Here is a 22924-nt window from a genome sequence, read left to right as displayed (position 1 = left end):
TATATTTTCAACAACCCAGAAAACATAATTCTGTGCTTGCCTTTTTGTACTCTTAGGCTGTATACATGCAGGAAAGCAAATCAAATGTGGGTGAGCTACAGTAGATTTGTGCCAAATTATGCCTTACCTGGAAATCAAATGGCTGCTGTATGTGGGTCCTGCCCTGGAGCGGGGTTGATGGCTGTTTGAAGACAGCGGTGTGTTTGCGTGGCCCCTGGCCGCTGAGAGAGAGAGGCCTGCACATGGCCTCTCTCACGCATGGGTCATCCTGACCATCAGGGCCTGAGGAGCAGCCACCATTGTAGTCCATGAGCAGGGCCAGTGGGGACCTTTGCAGGGTTTTAGGCAGCTCTGCTTGTGTACCCAGACTTGGTCCATCTTTGCACAGAGCGCTGCCCTGCCTGTCATTCTGGTGCCCACACAGCACAAGCTCAGACAGGTCCAAGGAGTTATCTGTCACATCGCTGCTCTCCCCATCATTGCCTTTGCTACCCTTTCTGCGTTCCTGTCCTGGCTGCCTCAATGCCAATTCATCCCGGGGAGTAGGAGCTACTGCGGTCTTCCCATTCGGAAAAGCGTGTCCATTGAAACTGCATGCTTTAGGTGGTGCAATTTGGGGGATGCCATCTCTAGTAAGACACTGCTGCTCCAGAGGACCAAGTTTTATGTTCTGTGAGATGGAGGGCAACCTGTTCTCTTGGTTTTTGAAAGGCTTTGCAGATCTCCCAAACACAGGAGAGACCCTCTGCTGCAGGAGCCATTCCTTGTCCTTTGATAAATCTGGTGACATGGATCGCCTTGAGAAATAAATGAGAATACTGCCAATTAGAACACACTCTTATTTAGAGCTTAAATCTATATTTTGAAAATAAAAATGGAAAGCGATACTTGTATCTAGTTAATGGTGGGCAGGAAAACAGCTGATCTTTGGTTGGGGGGGACACAATAAAACTTAAAGGGTAAGCATCACATTACGACATCCCCTATCAATTATTTTTATTCTATATGAACAAATATGAAAACATATTGATATGAACTTTCAACTGAACAATAAAAATTCATAACTTAAAAGCCTTGAAGCCTTAGGAAAACATTTTAGCAACATGAAAGTATAAATATTTCCACAAATATTTCCATATCCAATCACAGATCTCACACGTGGTCATTCCAATTAAATTATTATCAGATATACTAATAATAAAGATGTCATTTGGAAACAGTTGGTTGAATAAATTATTTCATAAATGTTCACATACTGAAATAATGGTAGCTACCGAAGCTGCCATGCTTATTTATGTTCAGGGTCATGTTGATTTAATGTAACCCGTTTCCCCCATCCTAATGTGCTGAATTTGTTTGTAGATCAGCCGCAAAAAACAAACTGACATTTTCTTTTCTGCTGTTAGAAATCTTGCCTTCGGATAGGAGGAATTGTCACACAAAATTAGAGTGACACACAAATCTGGCAAATTCAATTGGGGGAATTAAAGTTCTCTAGCAAACTCCATTTCTCCAGTATGTCCAGTGGATGTAGGGAGTGCACAAAGATGGTTTGTTAAAGTGAATGTTGGTTTGTTAAAGTGAAAAATTAAAAAAGACAAAAAATTGAAATAGTGTTGTGTAGCACAACAAAGTCAGGATTTCATAAAGTCACCTACCTGTTTGGGGAACATTTTCTCAATAGAACACTACGAAAAGACGGCAGGCTCTGTTGAGTTTGTCACTGTCACCTTTCCAAATACGTGCATGAGAACACTGAACTTTATCATAATGCCTTATATTACGCGTTATATTCATAGACTGTGGGAAGTGTTGTGGTTTGAGGTTGTTTGTTGCTGCAATTCCTCTCTTGAACGTTAGGAGTCTGAATTTACCTATTGTACCTTTGACAAGAAAGAGGATAGTCGGGTTAACTTTTCTTTCAGCCCAGGAATATGGGGACATAGTCTAAAGATATGCAGCTGCTCCTGCATTGAAGCCTTTAGATGCGGTTTACCAGTTTAAGCTTACCTGCACTGGGGCCATTATTAATTAAATTTTCTCTGGAGTAGGGCTCAACAATTCTTTTAAAAACATTTTTTATTTATCATTCTCAGTGCACATTGAGGGGGTGGGACCCTGGTTTAAAATGGTGCCGAGGTACAATTAAAACAAAAAGAAAATAAGATATTAGTTAAAAAAAGGAGTACAGTTCCAATTGGCTAGATTCACAATCGGGGATCAAAAATGTCCCTCTGTGTTACAAAATAATCAGGTCATTCCAGGTATAAAGGGCACAGAATTCAAAGACAGTTTTTCCAAGTCCTGAGTTAACTTAAGGTACATGAGGAATTGGACAACCTGTGTAATGATTTTCCAAACCGAGAGAGATGATGGATAGAAGGGCATTTTACAAAGAACGGCTTTATAAATATACAAAAACAAATGCAGAGAGAGGGCCAACCCACTTTTTTGTACAAGATACAGAAGATGTGTATTATAATTGTCATTGTAAATCTTTCATTTGACCAGCCTCATTTTAGGTAATTATTTGCAATATAGCATGATGAGCACAATATGAGCATGGGATTGTTCATGGCATGCATAGCAAATTCAGACATAAAGTAGCTTAAATATTTAGAGAAGTTGACAGCTCCAAATTGTGGGATTGCAATTGTGGAAGAAAACCAGCATACACAGCGGCCCCCCAGGACCAAGTTTCATAACCACTGGCAAAGAGATCCCAAATTTAGAAAATTGATTGCAAATGTCACTGGCTTATCATCACTTGCTTTGTCTTTAAATTCTTAATTTATTCCAGACTTTCATTTGAACAATTAAACATATTTATTATCTAGATGTAGATGAAGAGATATTAAAGTTATTAACCGTTAGAATTCTGGAATTGCCATTCTGGTTGGAATAAAAACCAGCATATACAGGGGGAGGCTCCGGAGCAAACCACTGCTGCACCCTTCTCGTTTGTATTACAAACACAGTAACTTAACTAATTATAATTAATCTAAACTGTTCAACTAACAATTTTACCTGGGGCAATAATTTCCTGTTAGTGAGACTCCCTCTTGACTGTCAGCACTAGCCTGAGAAGTCCCCAAGGCGCTGAAGGATTCAAGTACACTCTGGGACTCCTGGAAAGACAGAGCATAGTACATCAAACAACCCAATACTTGGTATCTCATTAACTCACCATGCCATGGGATTCTAGAACGCAATCCCCTATAGAACCAAGCCAATATGGCTACCTAACCTTCTAACTGCTCAGATTTAAATAAAACTTACATTTAAGAACTTTTTATGGTTTCTAACTTTCGATAAAAGTGCAGATCTTTTCGGAAAACTAATATCTGCAACAGGAAACACAAAAATTACTTGAAATATTATTGATAATTGTGCCCTGAAAATGAAAACGAGAAAGAAATATTAGTTATATATTAGTTAAAACATTTATTTCCAGGCACAGGGACATGGGTTTTGACTGAGCCACCACAAAGATAAAGGGGGTACAGGCGAGGAAGCATTTAGCACCGTCGCAATATTTAAACCGTATTTGGGCAAAATCGCATTGTGTGGATTTTTTATATCAGCGATTACGTGCTTATATTAAATCCCTATTCAATGACAGTCGAAGAACACACACACATCATCTGATAAACTTTTCATTTTGTGGAGCATTTTGTGGACTGTTGAGCAACTGTAAACTCTGTAAACTCTGACTGAACCAATTCGGTTTAGCTTTAGGAGAGGTGTCACTTATCAGATCAAAAAAAGTCTTTGCTCTTCAGAAACTTGTACAGTAGGTTGCATAAGTAAAAAAAAATACTCAGCAGATTCCACCGACATCGCATGAAGGAAGTTGATGGTTTGTTGGATGTAAGGTATCTCTCTCCCTAGCTGGTCTTGCACCAGTTTTTGAACACCACCTAGCCTGCCGGACATGAGAGATGCACCATCATAAACCTGGCCAAAGGTTTTGTCAGGGCTCAGTGCAGTTACTTTAAGGTATCAATGATGACACTCAGTGTCTCAGCATCACCTTTTTCTGCAATTGTCATGGCCAACAGACGTTCGGACACCCCTTAACTCTCGCTTACGAAACGCACAACAATGGATATATTCTCTTGCCCTGTAGGAATGCTAGACCCTTTGACGATTCTTAAAACAGCGGGTTCCTGCAATTGGTACGCCATTGCTTAATGTATATCAAGCCTATACTCAAGAATCTGGATCAAAATGAACGATCAAACTACAGGCCTCAAACCTCCCGTAACCTGTCAAAGATTTTAGAAAAAGCAACTCTGCTCATTTCTACAATCCAAAAGCACTCGGGAAGTCTTTCAGTCTGGGTTTAGACCCCATCACAGCTCTCCTCATCATCTTACTCTGAAAGACCGACTCAAAAAACTTGTTGGCCTAAGTGGACAGGCCCTCTCCTGGTCCAGGTCCCATCTATCAAAATGACATTATATAACATAAATGGCAGAAGCTCTTATCCAGAGCAACCTACAGTTGTTTAGACTAAGCAGAAGACAATGCAGGGTTAAGGGCCTTGCTCAAGGGCCCAACGGCTGTGCGGATCTTATTGTGGCTACACCAGAAATCGAACCACCGGTGTGTCCCAGTCGTGTACCTTAACCACTACGCTACAGGCCGCCCTAAACATCAATTTGTTTATATTAACAATGAGTCCTCAAATCACTTTTAAAACATCCACATTGGATTATTGTAATGCCCTCTTGTCAGGATGAGCAAATGCCTTTTCCTATCGAGGCCCTCTCCTGTGGAACGATTTCCTCACTGGAATTCATGGAGCAGACTCTCTACATTTAAGTCTTGGCTCAAAACTTACCTATATAGCAAATCCTTTAGTTGAAGGACACAGGTTGGTGTTGGCATGGATCATAGAGTCTCCGGTGGACTACAGTAAGTGGACATTGCTGTCACTATATCATGGCACAAACCCTCAGTGTTGACTGGACCTGGCCGTGGTCTGGTGTTGATCACCTTAGGGTCGCCCACGTGACTGTGCCAGTCCCTTGCCTCTTGTTCCTTAGTTATGCCATTTTCCTCATTTCCCACAGGCACTCTATTTCCCCCCCTCTTCTGCTGTCCTGCTTCTCTTTTCCAATCTTAACACTTTTACCATTCACTAACAATGGTTTTGTCTCTGCCCTCCTCCCCGTGCTCCAGACTCCGGCCTGGAGCTGTAGCTCAAGCACTACAACCTGACCCCCGTTTCAGCTAATCTGCCACTTCTGCATAATAATCTTTTAGTTAATATTAGTTGCATAATTATTATTTGCATAATTATTAAATTTATGAATTTATATATTATATACAATACTGCTATTGAACTTGTGGTTTGCCAAGCGCCGGCGACAAACAGCCCCCCTTGTGAGCCTGGTTCTGCTCAAGGTTTCTTCCTGTTAGTCAGGGAGTCTTTCCTTGCCACTGTCACCCTCGGCTTGCTCTGAGGAGGTCTAAGGCCTGGGTTCTTTGTAAAGCTGCTTTGTAACAATTTGTGTTGTAAAAAGGGCTATACAATTTTATTGAATTGAATCTATTCAATTGGCTAAATTGTGAATTGCTGTAAATCATAAAATAAACATATACAGACATATGAAAAAAGTTGGTTACCCCTACTCAAAAAGCCTTTCATAATTAATATTTTGCCGAACAGAACCAAACCTGACCTTGAAATGGTACCAAGTTAAACATGACACATTACTTCACATTTTAAAGCAAAATTACTTTAATTTTTTTTACAGTTTCAAATTAATAAGGAAAGGCCCTGTGCAAAAGTTTGGGAACCCTGTCAATTAGTACATTGTAACTCCTCCTCGCGCAACTAACAGCCTTTTCCCAATTCCTCTTGGCAGAACACTTTTAGCACAGAAATATTCCTCCTTGCATGTATGGCATGATTGAGATCGCGCCACAGATTTTCAATAATATTGCAGTCTGAGGACTGTGGTGGCTATTCCAAAACCTTCATCCATCTTTCCTGGAGGTACTTCATGGTTGATTTTGAGGCATGCTTGTGATCATTGTCTTGATGGAATACTTTTTTTTTTTTTTTTTCATATTTGGTGGAATCCTTTCTTCCTTCCACTTGTACAATAATTCCTGTGCTTTAAAATCTTGCTTTAAAATTTTCTGTTAAACTAACATTTACAGTTCAGGTTTGCTTCTCTTCACCAATATATTAATTGTGAAAGACCAGGGGAGCCCAAATTTTTGTATACGACTGTATTGTACAACAAATCAACAGTTCTGACTCACTTCAGCATCATCGTTTCATCAGCTTAGGATCTTAAAATATCTAGGGTCCAAAAACCTCTCAGAAAATTACTTGCTTTCTGTTCATTACAAAGCATATAATTTCCCTTACATTGGATTAAGAAGAAACATTTAAAAATGTTACCAAAACATGCAGTCATCCACTCTTGTAAGTTGGCTGTACTCGAATGTATATAATCTTTTTTTGTGAGATTTCAACACTCAATTTCATTGCTCACTATAGCACTGCCCTGGGTAAGCAGTGTGTCTATACTCAGCTGCAGCAACTTAGCCTTAACTAATAATGCTTGTATTTGGGCTAACAGTAGTCTGTTATGGCTAATGCAAATATAACTTTGAAATGTACAACAAAATACATTTTTGAAATGTTACAAACAGTAATATGTCCATCTTATGTACAGCAAGTTTGCATTTTCCCAGAGTTCATACTTCCTCATCCACTGATCCATTCGCCCAAATCCATGTCAGCATGGCTAGACATTGGGACTGAGTCAGCAAAATCGGACAAAGCTTCCAATAACCAGATGAAAAGAAAAATTAGGACAAATTAAGCATGCCTGTATAGTACTGCGTAACATTATAGATGACTGTGTAAAGACGCAGTGTGTGTGTGTGTGTGTGTGTGTGTGTGTGTGTGTGTGTGGGGGGGGGGGGGGCACAGAAAGGTCCTGGATATGACGGGACTGAAGTCTGACCTACCTCCTCCTCAATTTGGCAAGTCTCAGCAATTACAGTGACACCAGAACTCCTGCACCTCTTTGTAGAGCCTTCTGAAAGACAAAAACAATACCTTGTCCGAAAACTGTCAACACTTCAACAGCACAGATGAAATCCCACGTCAACCCACTCTATGCATTATGGCATTTAATGCAGTATTTGCCCGTATGTGTGGAGTTTGCATGTTCTCCCCGTGTTCGCATGGGTTTCCTGCAGGTACTCCGGTTTCCTCCTACAGAGTCTAGATTGCCCATGGGTATGAGTGTGTCAGTGAAAGGTGTGCGTGCCCTGCAATGGATTGGCAACCTGTCCAGAGTGTATTCCTGCCCTTCGCCCAATGTATGCTGGGATAGGCTCCAGCCCCCCTTGAGTGTATGAGGCGAAACATTAGTCGACACATGTTGCGTATTTAAATGTGTAACCACACTGTGACTTCTTGTAAATACAATAAAGGTACACTCAGTGAGCACTTTAAGTATTGATTAGACTTATCTTTCAGACTTATTGGTCTTCTGCAGCTACAGCCTATCCACTTAGAGGTTTGATGTGTTGTGTGCTCAGAGATGCTCTTCTGCATACTACTGTTGTAATGTGTGGTTATTTGCGCTTCCGGTCAGCTTTGAACAGTCTGGCCCTTCTCCACTCACCTCTCACATTAACAAGGTTTTTGATGAACAACGAACACTGTTTTTGCCTGCAGAACTGCTGCTCACTGGATGTTTTTTGTTTTTCGAACTATTGCACTCTCTAGAAACTGTTGTGCGTTAAAATCCATGACATCAGCAGTTTGAAACATTCAACCTTTCTGGCACCACAATCATTCCACAGTCAAAATCACAGAGTCGCTGCCGCAAGATTGCAAATAAATATTTGCATTAACAAGCTGGCATACAGGACTGGTCTACCTAAAAGTGCTCAGTGAGTGTTTTCTTTTTGTTATTTTTTTTTACATGTTAAAGATCCAAAATGCATCCTAAATATTATGGTATGGTGCCCTGAAATTGGGGGACTATGTAAACACTGCTGGAATTTCTACATGGTGAAACTTTATTAAAATCTGACAATCTGCAATATAACCACTTGTGATTATTTTTATTACAAATCTCTAATTGTGGAGCAGAGGGAAATTAATGATGGGAGCACAATGGAGTTCTGTCTGAGTTGAGCAGCATCATGGCACCAGCAACATGGCCACTAGGGGGTTATACCTGCATCGGATCACTTCATTTTTTCAATAGTGACGAGGAAGTATGGGGGTTTCAGTGACAGTGTTCTCACCTGTAATCTGGAAGACATTCATCTCACATGTTTCCGCCACAAATACATCATTGCCATGGCAAAGTGACTTGCTTGAAGAAATACCCATCCTAGATTCTACAAGATAATGAAATAAAACACACAATTAACATGAGTGTTCCCCAACTAAAATGACCTGAAAATAGAAGACAGTGAAATACTAGCAGTCACTTTGTTTCACACAGGGCTTTTTGCTGAATAACTTTACCCACATTGAATGTGTTATTGAGACCACAAATGTTCACAATGTTTCCACACAGACAGAGACAATTTTCAGCATAGCATACCTGGTCTACTAAGCTAATAGAAGTGTACTGTAACTGTTATTTGACTGAAAGGAGTAACATGGTGGTTGAATGACACTTGCCAGTTGTCATCAGAAACAACAAAACAATTGTGCATATTTTTTTTATTATTCAGTCATTTAAATGCATTTTAAAACCATCTATTTCTATGCCTAAATTTCCCACCATAAAGATTCTGGGCCTGGTAATGAGAACTGTCAATTAGCAATGATTGACAGACTGTGCTCCCACTTTGCACACATTGATATTGAGTGTTTTTGACTGGTACAAGGTCATCTGTGAAGCACAGTGGAGGAAGTGTCATGGCTTGGGCTTGTATGGCTGCTTCTGGTGTGGGCTCACTACATTCCAATACATCTGTTCTTGGAGGAAAGGTGCATTGTCTCCGCCTCTGTGCACACACCACAGCCATCTGTTGGCAACTCCTAACTGAGTTAAGACACCTCCCGAGCTCTCAAATAATTTAAGAGTAAAGACCATTCTTGACACAAATGACTTTTTAGACAATGCATCTATTCTTACTCCTACATGCAAGATCACATTTTCATCACTCTCAGAATTCTGACGCGCTTCAGACCTAAGTTTTAATCTGAGTGGCTTTATATATACTGCACTCCATTTTTGGCATTCCTCCTTTGATTCCTCTTCTTGGTGGTGGACAGCACTACCAAGAATATACCTGAAGGAGGTGGGGTAGAGATCCCAACCAATTACCCTTAGGTCCCCACCAATTACCCATCATGACCTGGTCGACACTCCTGTTCCTTTACACAATAAAAAAGATGTCTTGTCTATTGATTATTTTCAAGGACGAAAATACATTTGACCTTTTACTAAGATTTTGGAACCTTAGCATATGACTGAATGTGGTGAAAGGGTGTCCCCATGATGCTGGCTTATTAAGCTTGAGAAGAAGCACTGAGCTCTAAGCTGGAGATGAGGCTGCTACCCAAATCAGGCAGAGTGCACAATGCAGCCAATGTCCCTCTCACCTCAACTTATTAAAGGACAGATCACTGGAATGCTCCTTTTCAGCCTGATTTACGATACAGAGCACCTGAATGAGTGATACCTGTAATTTCTCAGCTTAATTGGAAATATTATACAGTGGCGTGAAAAAGTATTTGCCCCCTCCTCGATTTCCTCTACTTTTGCAAATAGATTGAAGATTTGAAACAATTATTTGCAAACAAAATGTAATATAAGACAAAGATGACCTGGATAAAGAGAAAATGCACTTTTTAAATGATCATTTCATTTATTGAAGGAAAAAGGTTATGAAACACCTATATCACCCATGTGAAAAATTAATTTCCCCCTTAAACTTAACTGGTTGTGCCACCTTTAGCAGCAACAACTGCAACCAAACGATTCTGAGATCAGTCTTTGACATCGCTGTGGAGGATTTTTGGCCCACTCTTCTTTGCAGAATTGCTTTAATTCAGCCACATTAGAGGGTTTTCAAGCATGAATTGCCCGTTTAAGGTCCTGCCACAGCATCTCAATGGGATTTAAGTCAGGGCTTTGACTGGGTCACTCCAAAACCTTTTTTTGAGCCATTCAGTGGTGGATTTGATCTTGTGCTTCGGATTGCTGTCTTGCTGCATAACCCAATTGCGCTTGAGCTTCAGTTCACGGACTGATGGCCGGATATTCTCCTTCAGGATTTTCGGGTAGAGACCAGAATTCATGGTTCCATCAATTATGTCGCCCAGGTCCTGAGGCAGCAAAGCATCCCCACACCATCACAGTGGTTTTCGCCTTGCAACTCTCACATGGATACCATTTTTATCCAGTCTCTTTCTTATGGTGGAATCATGAACCCTGACCTTATCCGAGGCGAGTGAGGCCTGCAGTTCCTTAGACATTCGTCTGGGTTCTTTTGTGACTTCCCGGATGAGTCATCAATGCACTCTTGGAGGAATTTTGGTAGGCCAGCCACTCCTGGGAAGATTCACCACTGTTCCAAGTTTGCATTTGGAGAAAATGGCTCTCACTGTGGTTCGCTGGAATCCAAGAGCCTTAGAAATGGCTTTGCAACCCTTTCCAGACTGATATATTTCATAAGATTATATCTTTCTCTCTCATCACTTTCAGAACTTATTTTGATCGTGGCATAGTGTGCCACTTGTTGGGACCCATTACTTCACATTGCTGGAATGGTTCTATTTAAGTGATGTTTAGATTCACCAGGGCTGGCAGTAATCAAGCCTGGGTGTGTCTCGTCTAATTGAACCCAATTATCAATTAAATGTGGCTATTGACTGATTGAGTAACTAAGGGGGCACTTACTTTTTCCACACAGGGGCCATTGCTGTTGGATAATCTTTTTCCTTCAATAAATGAAATGATGTTTCAGAAACTGTACTTTCTGTTTACTCAGGTTATTGTTTTCTTATATTAAATTTTGTTTGAAGATTTGAAACAATTAAGTGTGACAAATATGCAAAAAGAGGAAATACTTTCACACCACTGTATTAATAAGTCAAATAAATTATGTGAACCTAAAACTATAAGTTGCATCCACAAAGGTTTAAGATTTGGTGAATGATGATGATAATTGTCAAAGAGTCACAGTTCATCAGTAAAAATTGACACCAAAAACTAGAGAATTAAGAAAAACGTAATTGTCTTCGTGTCCCTGTAAAAAGCACTATACAAATAAAACTAAATTGAACTGCGGATGTGATGGACATTTTAAGAAATCAACTCGCCCATTTAAACTTTCTGGTAATATTTACACTCACGACCAACCCTCACCACAAACATACCGGCACTGGGTAGGGTTTGTCCTGACAGAGGTGCAGGCTTCTCAGTGTAACGCAAGAGCATGTTGTCCTTTTTACGCTTCATCTTATTGACAGTAGTCAGGGAAAGCTGTTGGACCGGTGAATCTGGGATCACACCATCTTCTGCATGTGGGTATGGAGCTTGTGGTAGTCTGGACATTTGGGGCAGGGGGATGAAAGGTTAGTGTCACAGTAGCTGTGCAAATGGATAAGTGTATGGCATAGGCTGCCTTCACACTCACTGAATGATCCTCAGCTGCTCCACTTCCTGGCTCAGCGTCCTGTTCTCATCCTGGAGGCTGTTCCTCTCTTTCACTGGCAGTTTGAAAACAATTTAATCCAAACAGGTAAATTCCAGCACTCAATGACTTGACTTCAACAAGGCAACAAAAATAAAGCTAAACTATGCTAAATCAGTAATGCCAAGTGTATACTTATGCGACAGGCTCTTTTCAAGATCTGAAGAACAGAATTTGCAGATCCCTGCGCGAACCAACAGCAGTTTAATCTGTGATGGTCTGACCCTCAGTTGCAGCTGTCCCAATCTAGTCTTGAGATAGTCTGGGACACTTATGAGAGTATAAAATTGATTTGACTTTTTCACCAGTCTTTAGGATGTGATGCACAAAAACTACTTTTTCCACACAGAACCGTCAGTAGCCTACAAGCTTTCACCACAACAGTAGCTTGAGATAAACAGGACACTGAAGAAACCCAGTAGTTTGTCAGCAGGGAAGAGAAAGAGGTGTTGGCAGAGCTATGAAGGCAAAATTAGTCTTATCGATTCTTTATAACTCAATCAAATAGAAAAGAGAGCTGGGCTGAAAGTGCTTGTTGTTCTTTTTGGTAAATGAACACAAGGAACAATTATATGACTTTTGGTGATAATGGTAGCTAGGGAAGTTCAAAACAATTGTATCAAAATCGTACCATAAAATATTGGCAATTAATATTAACCTTAAATGTTAATATTAACCTTAACCTTAAATGTTAACCTTAAAATTAATATCACTGACTAATTGATGCGCAAGTGTACACGTTAAGAATGGCGATTGATGTAGTAGCATCATGGCAAGTTTCAGTTAAGCACTTTGTGAAGGCATGTTACAAATAAAGTCCCTTGTTATTACAGCACTTTGCATTTATCCATTTTCCTCCTTTAATATTATTGCACTATGAATCATGAACTCCTTGTATCATGTATGAGTGGGCATGTCACTACATCCCTAAGTAACATTTGCAGTTGGAGTCATTTAAAATGTGAAGAAATGTAGAATTTCGCAGGAAGTCTCAAATGCTTGGAGAAACAAAGAGTGCGATAAATACTTGAGCATCTATCAATGCATTTTAGCCCTCTCGTGGTATTTTTTCCAAGGCAACTCCACTTACTGTTGCTACAGTTGGACATTATTTTAATAATTTCCCAGTGAATTAGTTCTATTAATTTAATAAACTCATGCTTTTTGTTTTCTTCAAACAATTCATATAACATTTCCGCTGCTCTAGTTTTCTGTGACTTTGCAGAGACTGCTCCGTAACTTTAGCCAATATTTTCCTAAACTGAAACCCAGCCTTGAAAATGGCGGAAAGATTTGGCCAAAAATAAATCTGCACCATCAGACTACACCGGAACATACCTGGTGAGTTTCCTAGCTCTCGGTTTTTGAGGCCACTCTGTTTTAGGGAAGAATAATAAGAAATATAACTCCAAGCGTTAATTAACGGGGTCCAAGCAGCATGTGGCAATTATACATTTTTACACTGTAAAGACACATATTGATCAATGGATCAATTGGATCTGAAAACCCATTCATGGAAGAAGTTATGGTTCCATGGGGCAAATTTGTTGTCCATGCCCAGATGCATAATTTTCACACAATTTTTTACATGGTGTGAAAAATATGTACATTTGAATATTGCAACTTTTGCCTGTTGGTGGTGGGACCCTAAAATTAGGATTGCTCGGCACTAGGGGTGCTACGAATAATCGACGTAGTCGACTAAAATCAATGATCAAATTAGTTGGCAATAAATGTAATTATCGATTAGTTGGTGACATCATCGCATGTGTTTTTCTCTCTGACTCAGAATGCTCCGACTTGTAGGCATTACCGCTTGCTGGAGTGAAGTGAACAATAGTATGAGGGCAACATCATCACGATCAAAAACCACCCTGAAGTGGTTTATTTCCTTAGAACTGGAGTAGTTTATTCCGCTTATACCAGGGCTACTAACCAAATAAATCATTCTGAACTTATTTTAAATTCCTATTTTATTACTTTGAGAAGAGTTTTACAGTTATACACTCAGCGAGCACTTTATGATTTATTTATTAGACGTATTTTTTAGACTACATACCACTGTTGTGTGGTTATTTGCGTTACGGTCACCTTCCTGTCAGCTTTGACCAGTCTGGCCATTCTCCTCTGACATCTCATTAACAAGGCATTCCCTCTGCAGAATTATCATTTTTTTGCACCATACTTTGCAAACTCTAGAGACTAGTGTGTGAAAATCCCCAGGAGATCAGCCGTTTCTGAGATACTCAAACCACCCTGTCTGCCACCAACAATCATTCCAGGGTCAAAGGCACTGATGTGAACATTAACTGAAGCTCCTGACCCATATCATGTGATTGTATGCAATGTGGAAACTATGACTAGACCACAACGTATTCATTTGTTGAAACCACACCGTTTCTATAGCGATATGAAAAAAAAACAGATTGAAAACGGCACCTTAAACAAGGGATACCGGAGACCAGCCATTTAGATTTTTGTTCATGTTGCGGTGGGCGAGAATTCCTTTAAAGGCAAAACATTATTTAGCCTAGGGCGGCCTGTAGCATAGTGGTTAAGGTAAATGACTGGGACACACAAGGTCGGTGGTTCTAATCCCGGTGTAGCCACAATAAGATCCGCTCAGCCATTGGGCCCTTGAGCAAGGCCCTTAACCCTGCATTGCTCCAGGGGAGGATTGTCTCCTGCTTAGTCTAATCAACTGTACGTCGCTCTGGATTGCTTATCTAGTAATACCAGTTCTCTATCAGTAACAAGCAAATTAGCTATTACTAGTTAGCTTCCCAAATTTACAAATATCCACCTGAAGCACAACGCTTGTGCAATCGCTACTATGTTCATATTGCCTATATTTTATCCTAAGTGGATATTTGTAAATTCGTCAAGCTAACTACAGCTAAGTTGCTTGTTGCAATCAACAGCAAACTGGTATTGTTTTATAACTAGATATGTAGTCTTTGCTTGGATAATAAGCAATAGTAAACAGGTTCAGTGATCGTTTGTCTGGAGTGAAATTTGGGCAGCTACACAAATAAGCCCCCATGCCATCGGCTGAGGCAGTTAGAACCAATTTTCAACCAATGAGCTTGAATTGTTGTACAGCTGTACAATGTTTTGACACCTTTACACTTTGAAACCCGAATTTAAGGACTATAAACACAGGCAGAGGGTGAGTCAACATGACAGTGAGGCTTTTTCAATGATAGGAAGGGATTTACAATGGTCATGCAACAATGTTTTAACACAAAAATCTTACCGTCGGCCTGCCTTACTAGCACACCATTGGTAATTGAAGATTGGATCGGAGGCATTCAGAACAAAAACAAAGACACGTGGAATCACGTTATGATTTACATTTACGTTTTAAGACCTAGGGTTGCACGTTATAAAAGAAGGGATATTATCATATTGATATATTACACGGAATTTAATTCATCCTGTATACACTATCATTTTAGGGGGAAGGTTGCAAAGTTATGTATTATCTTGACTTGGCCGGGGAGTGGTTGTTGCGTTTTTATTTGTAAGCCCTGCATTATGACAGACAGACCACTTTTTACTGGACTGTCTGGCAGGTTATCGGTCATAATAATATAGTATAAAAACACAAAAGGTTTTGGAGAATCCTTTCTTTTTAGATGGCAATATAATTTTTTTGACGGGTAACGCGTTATGTTGTTGTTGCTAGATAACTTTGACCGAATTGATGCCGTCATGTTCAGTATACTACGGATAGGTCCAGTCCATTGTATCTATTGGTAAGTTAAATAAAATGAGTAAGTGTAAAAGTGTCCTTTAGGAGGAGGAGTAACGATACTGAGTTATTTCAGTAACTGCACGTTATCTGGCAGTGTCCCGATAAACGACAACAAAAACGAATTAGTTGTGTGTGTCAGTGTCGTCTGGGGTAACGTAAACTAACAAGCTAGCTAACGTTAATCCAGTGGGGATACATTATTGCAATAGCATTGCTTTGCTAAGGTTAGTGCCGTTCGATAGTAGAGTGGGGATACATTACTGCTAGCTAGCATTCACAATACCGTTGCTTCGCAACCAATAGACTACTGTTCAGCGGAAGAATACATTTACCATAAAACATAGTTCCATTAAAAATAAATGTAAAAGTTTGTCTTGTCTCTTTAGTGAAATTTTGAAAGATAAATGTGATAACCGTTGTATAAATGCGTTATGGAACGAGAGCCTGTGGTATATCGTGGATATTGGCAGAGCTAGGGGGTGTAACGGTGCCTAACCACCGTGCCAGCGGTGCCAATATCCACAATATACCACAGGTTCTCGTTCCATTATGCTTAATTACCATGCATTTACTGGGAAATAATGCACACCCCTCCAGCCAATCAGAAACAGGTTATGTAACCAAGTCCTGATAGAATAGAATAACCAAAGACTCTGTTCACACACACAAAAAAAAGGATATTGGAATTTGTATTTATCTTTTGTATTAGCGGGAGAGTTAATTAAGACGTATTTTTTAATAAAGTATTCATCTTTATTATTAGCACGTGCCTAAAACAACCTCAAGCTAAATTTAAAGTCTGAGGGATACATAAGACTGAGCCATTGAGTAATTGTGCAATTCATAATCCGAACAGACGATTAATGGAAATAGAAATGGAAAAAGAACAAGAACAAAAACGAACAACTGAGGCCCCGAAGCTTTGCTGCTTGGACCCCTAATAAGAAAAATAACAAAAGCAATAGGGTATCAATAGCAAAGCTGTTTGGGTCCCTAAAAATAATAATAAAAATCTGAATAAAATCAAAAGGGTTCCAGGGAACACTCAAGCCTAACAGGAGTCACTAAACAGCAGGCAGAGGGGCTAAATCGGAGTTGGGTCGAAGATAAGCAAAAGGAAACGACAAACAAAACAAAACTTACGACAAAGGTTGAAAAACGCAAAACTGTGATTCAGAATAATGCAATTGCCATTACTGCATAGGAGATGTGGCATAAGCATGAGGACTCACTGAGTTCACTTATGAGACGCAGGTTCTGCTGCCGCACACTGTCAAACTCCACCTGCTTCTTCCTCATATGGTCATCTGTCACTGCGCAGCGGTCACACAACCCAACCCGCAGCCTGTGAGGGGAAACCAGAGACCCTGATCACCGTCACTTAACTCCCTTCATATTGATCTCAATCCAAGCATTAATACTGCACATCAGTAAATTCCTTTGAACACATAATACAATGCAGCCATTACATTACATTTTCAGTACTTTGCAACAAATTCAGTTACAGGACACTGAAATGACAGTATGTAATAGCTTATGTAAATGATAACAGACACTTACTTCCTTGCTCATAGGATTTGACGGTGAAAATAATTTGCTTTAATGCAAAACAATAAACAGCCCTGTTTGAAAACATTTAATATGAAAACATACACTTGCTGAGCACTTTATTAGAAACACTTAACCTACTTAAACATGCCATTATTTAATCAGCCAATCGTGTGGCAGCAGTGCAATGCACAAAATACAGGTCAGAAGCTTCAGTTCATGTGTACATTGCACTGCTGCCACAAGATTGGCTGATTAGATAAGGTGCTCAGTGAGTGTTCATGATTGAAGAATTTAATATCTGCACAAAAAACAATACTGTATATCATACCTCATGCTCCAAACAGAAAAATTTAATTCATATTTTAATGGTTATTGGCATTTCAGTTTTTTCCATTTGCAACTAATTAAAAAATGTATTTGTGTGACAATTTGTAAAACGAAACCAAAAACAAATACAGCATACTACGGGACTCTGTGTACAAAATGTCTCCTTCTGCCAAGTTGTACACATGGACTGAACCTTGTTTGGAACTTTCAGGAACTCATCAGGCACTTATAAATATACAGGTGAAAAAGTGGGGCATCTATGGGGTATATACCTGTCCTCCAGAACTTTCACATTTTCTTCTAAGGTTTTTTGGTGTTCACGTAGCTGCTGGTTCTTAATGTAGAACTCCTCCAGCTTCTGGGCATCTCTAGGGACAAATTATGTCAAGAATACTTCTTTACTGTATCATACTTAAACAGTAAATCAAATGTAATGCAAACATTTTCTCATCCAAGAATTTGCGGCAGTTCATAAAAGTATTTTCTGAAGAGAACCCAGGGAGATACAATTTGGCTCCTGTACTGCAACCTAATGCAGTCCAGCTCATTACTCTTCTGTGAAAGCCACAGTGTGAAAGAGGTCTTTATGAACCATGGTATCAGCTCTGATACAGTACTGTGCAAAAGTCTTAGGCACCTGTATAACATTCTGTACAGATAAGATTTCAAAAATAATTCAATGAAAGGTCCTAAATAAACGTACTATAGATTTTACATTATATTTTAGTCATTTGGCAGAATAGTTCAACTGAATCAAATCAATATTTTTTGTGACCACCCTTCGGCGTTAAAACCGCATCACTTCTTTGAGACATAGAACTGCAGGACAGTGTTGGCTAAGACAATCAGCAGGGAGGTTGTTCCAAGCATGTTGGAGAACTTGTCACAGTTCTTCTGCAGACTTGGTTGGCACCTTGCTTCTGATCTTAGACAGCCTTGATCAAGTTTTTATGTAAAAAGTAGTCAATTGCTTACAGCTACTTTTAAAAATAAAATACAAAAATGTCTCTGTAAAATTAAATCTTTTGGAAAATTAATATTTGTAAATCTCAAATGTGTTCTATTATACTAACACACACAAAAAAATAAACATATATATAATACGGTCTAGGGTGCCTAAGACAGTACGTACATGAAACCTACCATACTAAGGCTTTATCATTGCAATGGCCACTTTCTTTGAAACGTATTATGTCTACAGTAGAGAAAGCAGTTATGTTCTTTGTTATGACATGCTAGATTCCACAAACGTGAAGCACATGATTCTGCTATGAACATCAATAATAATGGGCCACGGAGACATGCTACGACCACAGCTTCAACAATAAATGATGGAATAGAGACAAATGCTGTGCTATCAGTTTCAACAGTTATTTTGCCATATGGCTAAGAAGATGAATAGGTTGATGTGTATACGTCAAAGAGTGCAACAAAAGTTCAGGCAGCACAGGCATTCTGCATACAATGTTCAATAAAGAAAGAATGGAAATTAACTTACAAACAACGCTCCTTCTTCAGCTTATTTATTTTTACTTGCAGTCCTATACATCACATAAAACATTTAAAAAAACATTATTTAAGAGTAAATAATTCAACATTTTTCCCAAAAAACACTTTAAATCTATTAAGGTTCACCACAGCCATTCACACAAAGTTGGACATCTGTTATAATACTCTTCAAGAACCATATATTTTAATATAAGCCCTACACTGCCACCCAAAATGAATCACCCTTGATCACAAGCCCTCTGATTTTCCATTTTAAAATAAACTGTGACATTTAATTGATTCATTGATTGAAAATCTTAAATATCTGTATGGATAATGGTCGTGAAGGTCTGACTCCAAGAACATAAGGTAGCTTTAATATAATGGTGCACTGATACCATTTTTCCAAAGCCAATATGGAGTACCAATATTAAGTATTTTTCATAAATGGGAAGGGTTAAATGACATTACTTTGTTCATTTCCACGGCAGCAGAAATGCCTAAATTATGAGTAACTTTAATTAGTTATAGTAATAGAAAATAGTCTAAACATTTGAAACAGAAGATCAGATTTAACAAAAACAATAACTAGAATGTATTAATAAACTTTAATGCGATTGCTTCAGCAGTCGTTTAGCCGTTACCCTATTAAGTTGTAGCATCTTAAAACATCACCAGTGTAACCCTATGACCGCTTTTTCAAAGTCTACAGAAGCCAATTATGAAGCAACCACACAAAATAATACATAATTATCAAACATATTCAGGTTACCTAGTAATTAGTTCTTGCTGGCTGCAGTGGGAGGAAAAGCGCTTCTCTTGGCCTGCGATTACTAAGGTGATGTCTTTTTCAATGGTGAAAGGTGGGATGGCATTGCATACCTTGCAACTCCATGTCATGACACTCCTTCAGCCGTGCCCACAGCTCCCTAAAGAGGTCACTGGGCATCTCCCGGGAGACACTGGACATAGGATTCATGCCAGAGCTGTTGATCCACCGGTGTTTGACTGACCACGTCCGTACCTTTCATCTAGGATGTGAGAATGCCTCCGATGTCCTAAAATGCGAATACATTGCATGGCAGTAAGGAAGGAACCAAAAAACTGACAATTATAAATAGCATAAACATCACTTATACAAAATGACATTTTTGTTACAAATGGACATAATATTTGGTAACATATAGTTATTGTGCTGGCTGAGCAGTGATGGAATGAAATGCATGCATTTCTGATACATGCATATGAAATACAAAATACTATTTTGAAAAAAAAAATAAAGACCACCCCACCATATTTAAAAATACATGGCACTAATCCTTCATCAGTTTCACCCTTCTTCCCTCCATTGGAATTACATGGTACTGCATGTGGTGAAACTTGTTAGGAATAGATCACATACATTTTGAAATATGGTGGGAGGTCTTCATTTATTTTTTTAAATATGAAAAATTTTGCAGGTCCTGGAGCACTTGTTAAGATAGACGTGATCATAAACACTAGTACATAGCAAGATATTTAAACAACAAAACAATGCTCCTCCTCCCACTTACATTAAACAGCATGAAAGCAAAAACTGCTGGATTCAACTCACTGGAAAACATGGGAAATACTATCTCACCATTAACAACAACTATCAAGGATGTGAAGGTTATTATGGGGAATATTTTGCAACTGGCGTTACAACAAACATGACTGATGTTACATATGACTGAAGTTAAAGATCTCATCCCTTGGCCTATTAGCAAATTGCGGAAATAGAGTTATGTTTGCTATGAGAGAATTTTGAAAGACACATCTGGATCCTGAAGGAAGTCTTCACAGCAAAATAAATGTATGTTTTTTGTGACTAACATTGCACATGTGGTAGAGCTGTCTTTTGAAGCATGTGAAGAGAAAATATGGACTTTTTTTCAAAAGCTTTGTAAATGAATCCATTAACTGTAATCAAAGTTTGAAAATGCATAGGTTTTCACAAGGCTATCAAATTCTGGGATTTTTTTTTTTTTTAAATGACAGTTAAGTGGCATTTATTTATGAGGGCCACACAAAAATAGGAGAGGCCCCAAGAGTCCAAAGCTGTCATAACTATCAGGTCCCATAGAATAACTGCACCTGTAAATATTTTTGACAGTAAAATATATATTTTTGGCCTGCGATTCATGGATTTGCTCAACAGACTGGAAGGCAAGCAGTAAAATACTGAAGTTATTTATTCAGTGATATCGTATCTGTTCCCCACTCCTTTTCTATCAGACACCCCATAACATTTCACAATTTCTAACACTTGTCTGTGTTGCCGATGTCAGTTATCAAAGCACATTCCAAGAAAGTTTAAACTATCCAAATACTAGTTCCTGATCTTAAAGTCTTAAAAACAGCATTGATGCAGTCTTATCTTCATTCTTATGAAACAGCATTTTGGTTTCCATTTAACTGAAGAATTAAATGAAAAGCAAAAACCTCATTTCAGCACCTATTCCTTTACTTTTTGTACTGCCTCTTGTAATACACAATTCCCCCAATTTTCCACATTCTGCAAACAGCAAAACTCAAATGTTGAAAAATACATAACGTTACCTCGATGGTCCTACAGAAATGTGAGGTTAACGCTACTAAACTGTAATTTGACGGGTTGCTGGAGGTTTTGTCTGGGTTACGAACAGGGATAATCACTGCTTACTTCCATGCGGTTTCCCCTTTCCCATTTGGTACAGTTCTATAACCTCCTTTCCTTCTGAACTTACTCTAGCTAATATTAGCAGGGGTGTGCAGGTTGTTGTTTCAGCACAGGACTAAGACAGCTGATCCTACTCATCAATGTCTTGATTAAAGACCACGATTAGTTCATTAGTATAATCAGGTGTGTTACTGCTGAGCTAAAACAAATACCTGCACCCACGCCGGCCCTTTTAGGATAAGATTGGACACCTCTGAGCTAATGTAACAACTTAATGTAACGTAGCAAACCTCGCTTGATGCGCATTATAAGCGCAGCTTTACTAGGCTAACCATTAGTATTATTTTCTTTTCATGACTCTCTAGGACGAGCGTGTTGTTATTGTTTTTGCACTCCTTCATTATTCGTGTTCTCTGAACCATGTAGCTATCTGGATAAATATTTGTAAGTTACAAGCGTTTCTGTCGTTTCTAACTTAGCGTTAAACACCACTGACGTTACATTATCCAAGACAGGGAACCACAATTCCCTAGTAATGCCGAATAATTCTAAGAAAATTTTTATTTCTATCAACAGAGTATCACAACTTACTCTAATATCCTCTTTTTGACATTAGAATAGCTTTTCTGACTACTGCTTGAATTTCTCCAAAGCACAAACAAGTCATCTCACCTTATTCTGCAGCAGCTTGCTATTAGGCACTATTTCCGTTGTTAATATTCGCGCTTCTTCGTCTTCTTTTCTTCTTCGCTTCTTCTTGTTCCTCTCACAACTCAAAAGTGCATTACCGCCACCCACTGGATGTATGTCATAATTTCATTGGAATTTAATAAATAAATAAAAATGACGACAACACACATTAATTTCGATTTCTCTTGCGCCATTTCCCTATTATCTGACCCCCCCCCTTCAAATCAGTAATACGCAAAATGTATTTTGCTGCATATCAAATATACAGATACAAAGGACATAACTGTGGAGGAATGGTGGTTTCAGTATGGCACATGTCACACAGTGGGGACACAATTTTGTGGAGTTTGTTAAGTGATTTTAAATTGAATATTCCAATGGTTAGTTGGTTAGTGTTAGCAGAGCATTTGCAGTTGATCAAAAGAGGCAAAGCCTGACTCTAAGAAAATGTCACCAATAGAGAGAGAGAGAGAGAGAGAGAGAGAGAGAGAGAGAGAGAGAGAGAGAGAGAGAGAGAGAGAGAGAGAGAGAGCTTATTCTTGGACTCATCGACTGATACGCTGAAAAGGGTTGAGAGAGAGCTTATTCTTTATACAGTCTATGTTTTCAACCGAAGAGACCGATGATTACTTGAATCAACAATCAATCAAACAATATTATCACTGTCAATATAACTAATAATAATGTTACCTGCAAAGTCGTTCTTGTGTCCATTGTTCATGGTGATG

General features: G+C 39.0%; 1 protein-coding gene across 7 annotated transcripts in view; it reads right to left on the bottom strand.

Annotated features, from left to right (window-relative positions):
• Nucleotides 1–22296, bottom strand: part of rbbp8 (retinoblastoma binding protein 8) — a 47239-nt gene extending 24943 nt beyond the window's left edge. For 3 of the 7 annotated variants that reach the window (XM_061237608.1, XM_061237612.1, XM_061237614.1), the window contains exons 1-11: nt 22179–22296; nt 19709–19884; nt 18837–18879; nt 17611–17706; nt 16693–16805; nt 11647–11719; nt 11387–11556; nt 8293–8388; nt 6997–7067; nt 3028–3128; nt 128–797 (exon numbers count right to left, since the gene is read on the bottom strand). In XM_061237608.1, coding sequence (XP_061093592.1) covers nt 128–797; nt 3028–3128; nt 6997–7067; nt 8293–8388; nt 11387–11556; nt 11647–11719; nt 16693–16805; nt 17611–17706; nt 18837–18879; nt 19709–19805 — 1530 coding nt within the window. In that variant the 5' untranslated portion in view covers nt 19806–19884; nt 22179–22296. Of the gene's footprint in view, nt 1–127; nt 798–3027; nt 3129–6996; nt 7068–8292; nt 8389–11386; nt 11557–11646; nt 11720–16692; nt 16806–17610; nt 17707–18836; nt 18880–19708; nt 19885–21406; nt 21594–22097; nt 22153–22178 lie in introns of those variants that run through there. The other 4 variants (XM_061237613.1, XM_061237610.1, XM_061237611.1 and 1 more) reach the window with 4 other exon arrangements.
• Between the last annotated feature and the right edge of the window lie 628 nt (nt 22297–22924).

This window comes from Conger conger, chromosome 4 (assembly GCF_963514075.1).
Source record: "Conger conger chromosome 4, fConCon1.1, whole genome shotgun sequence".
Taxonomy (NCBI): Eukaryota; Metazoa; Chordata; class Actinopteri; order Anguilliformes; family Congridae; genus Conger; species Conger conger.
Note: the sequence above shows the minus strand (reverse complement) of the source record. Positions and strands in the feature narration are given on the sequence as shown.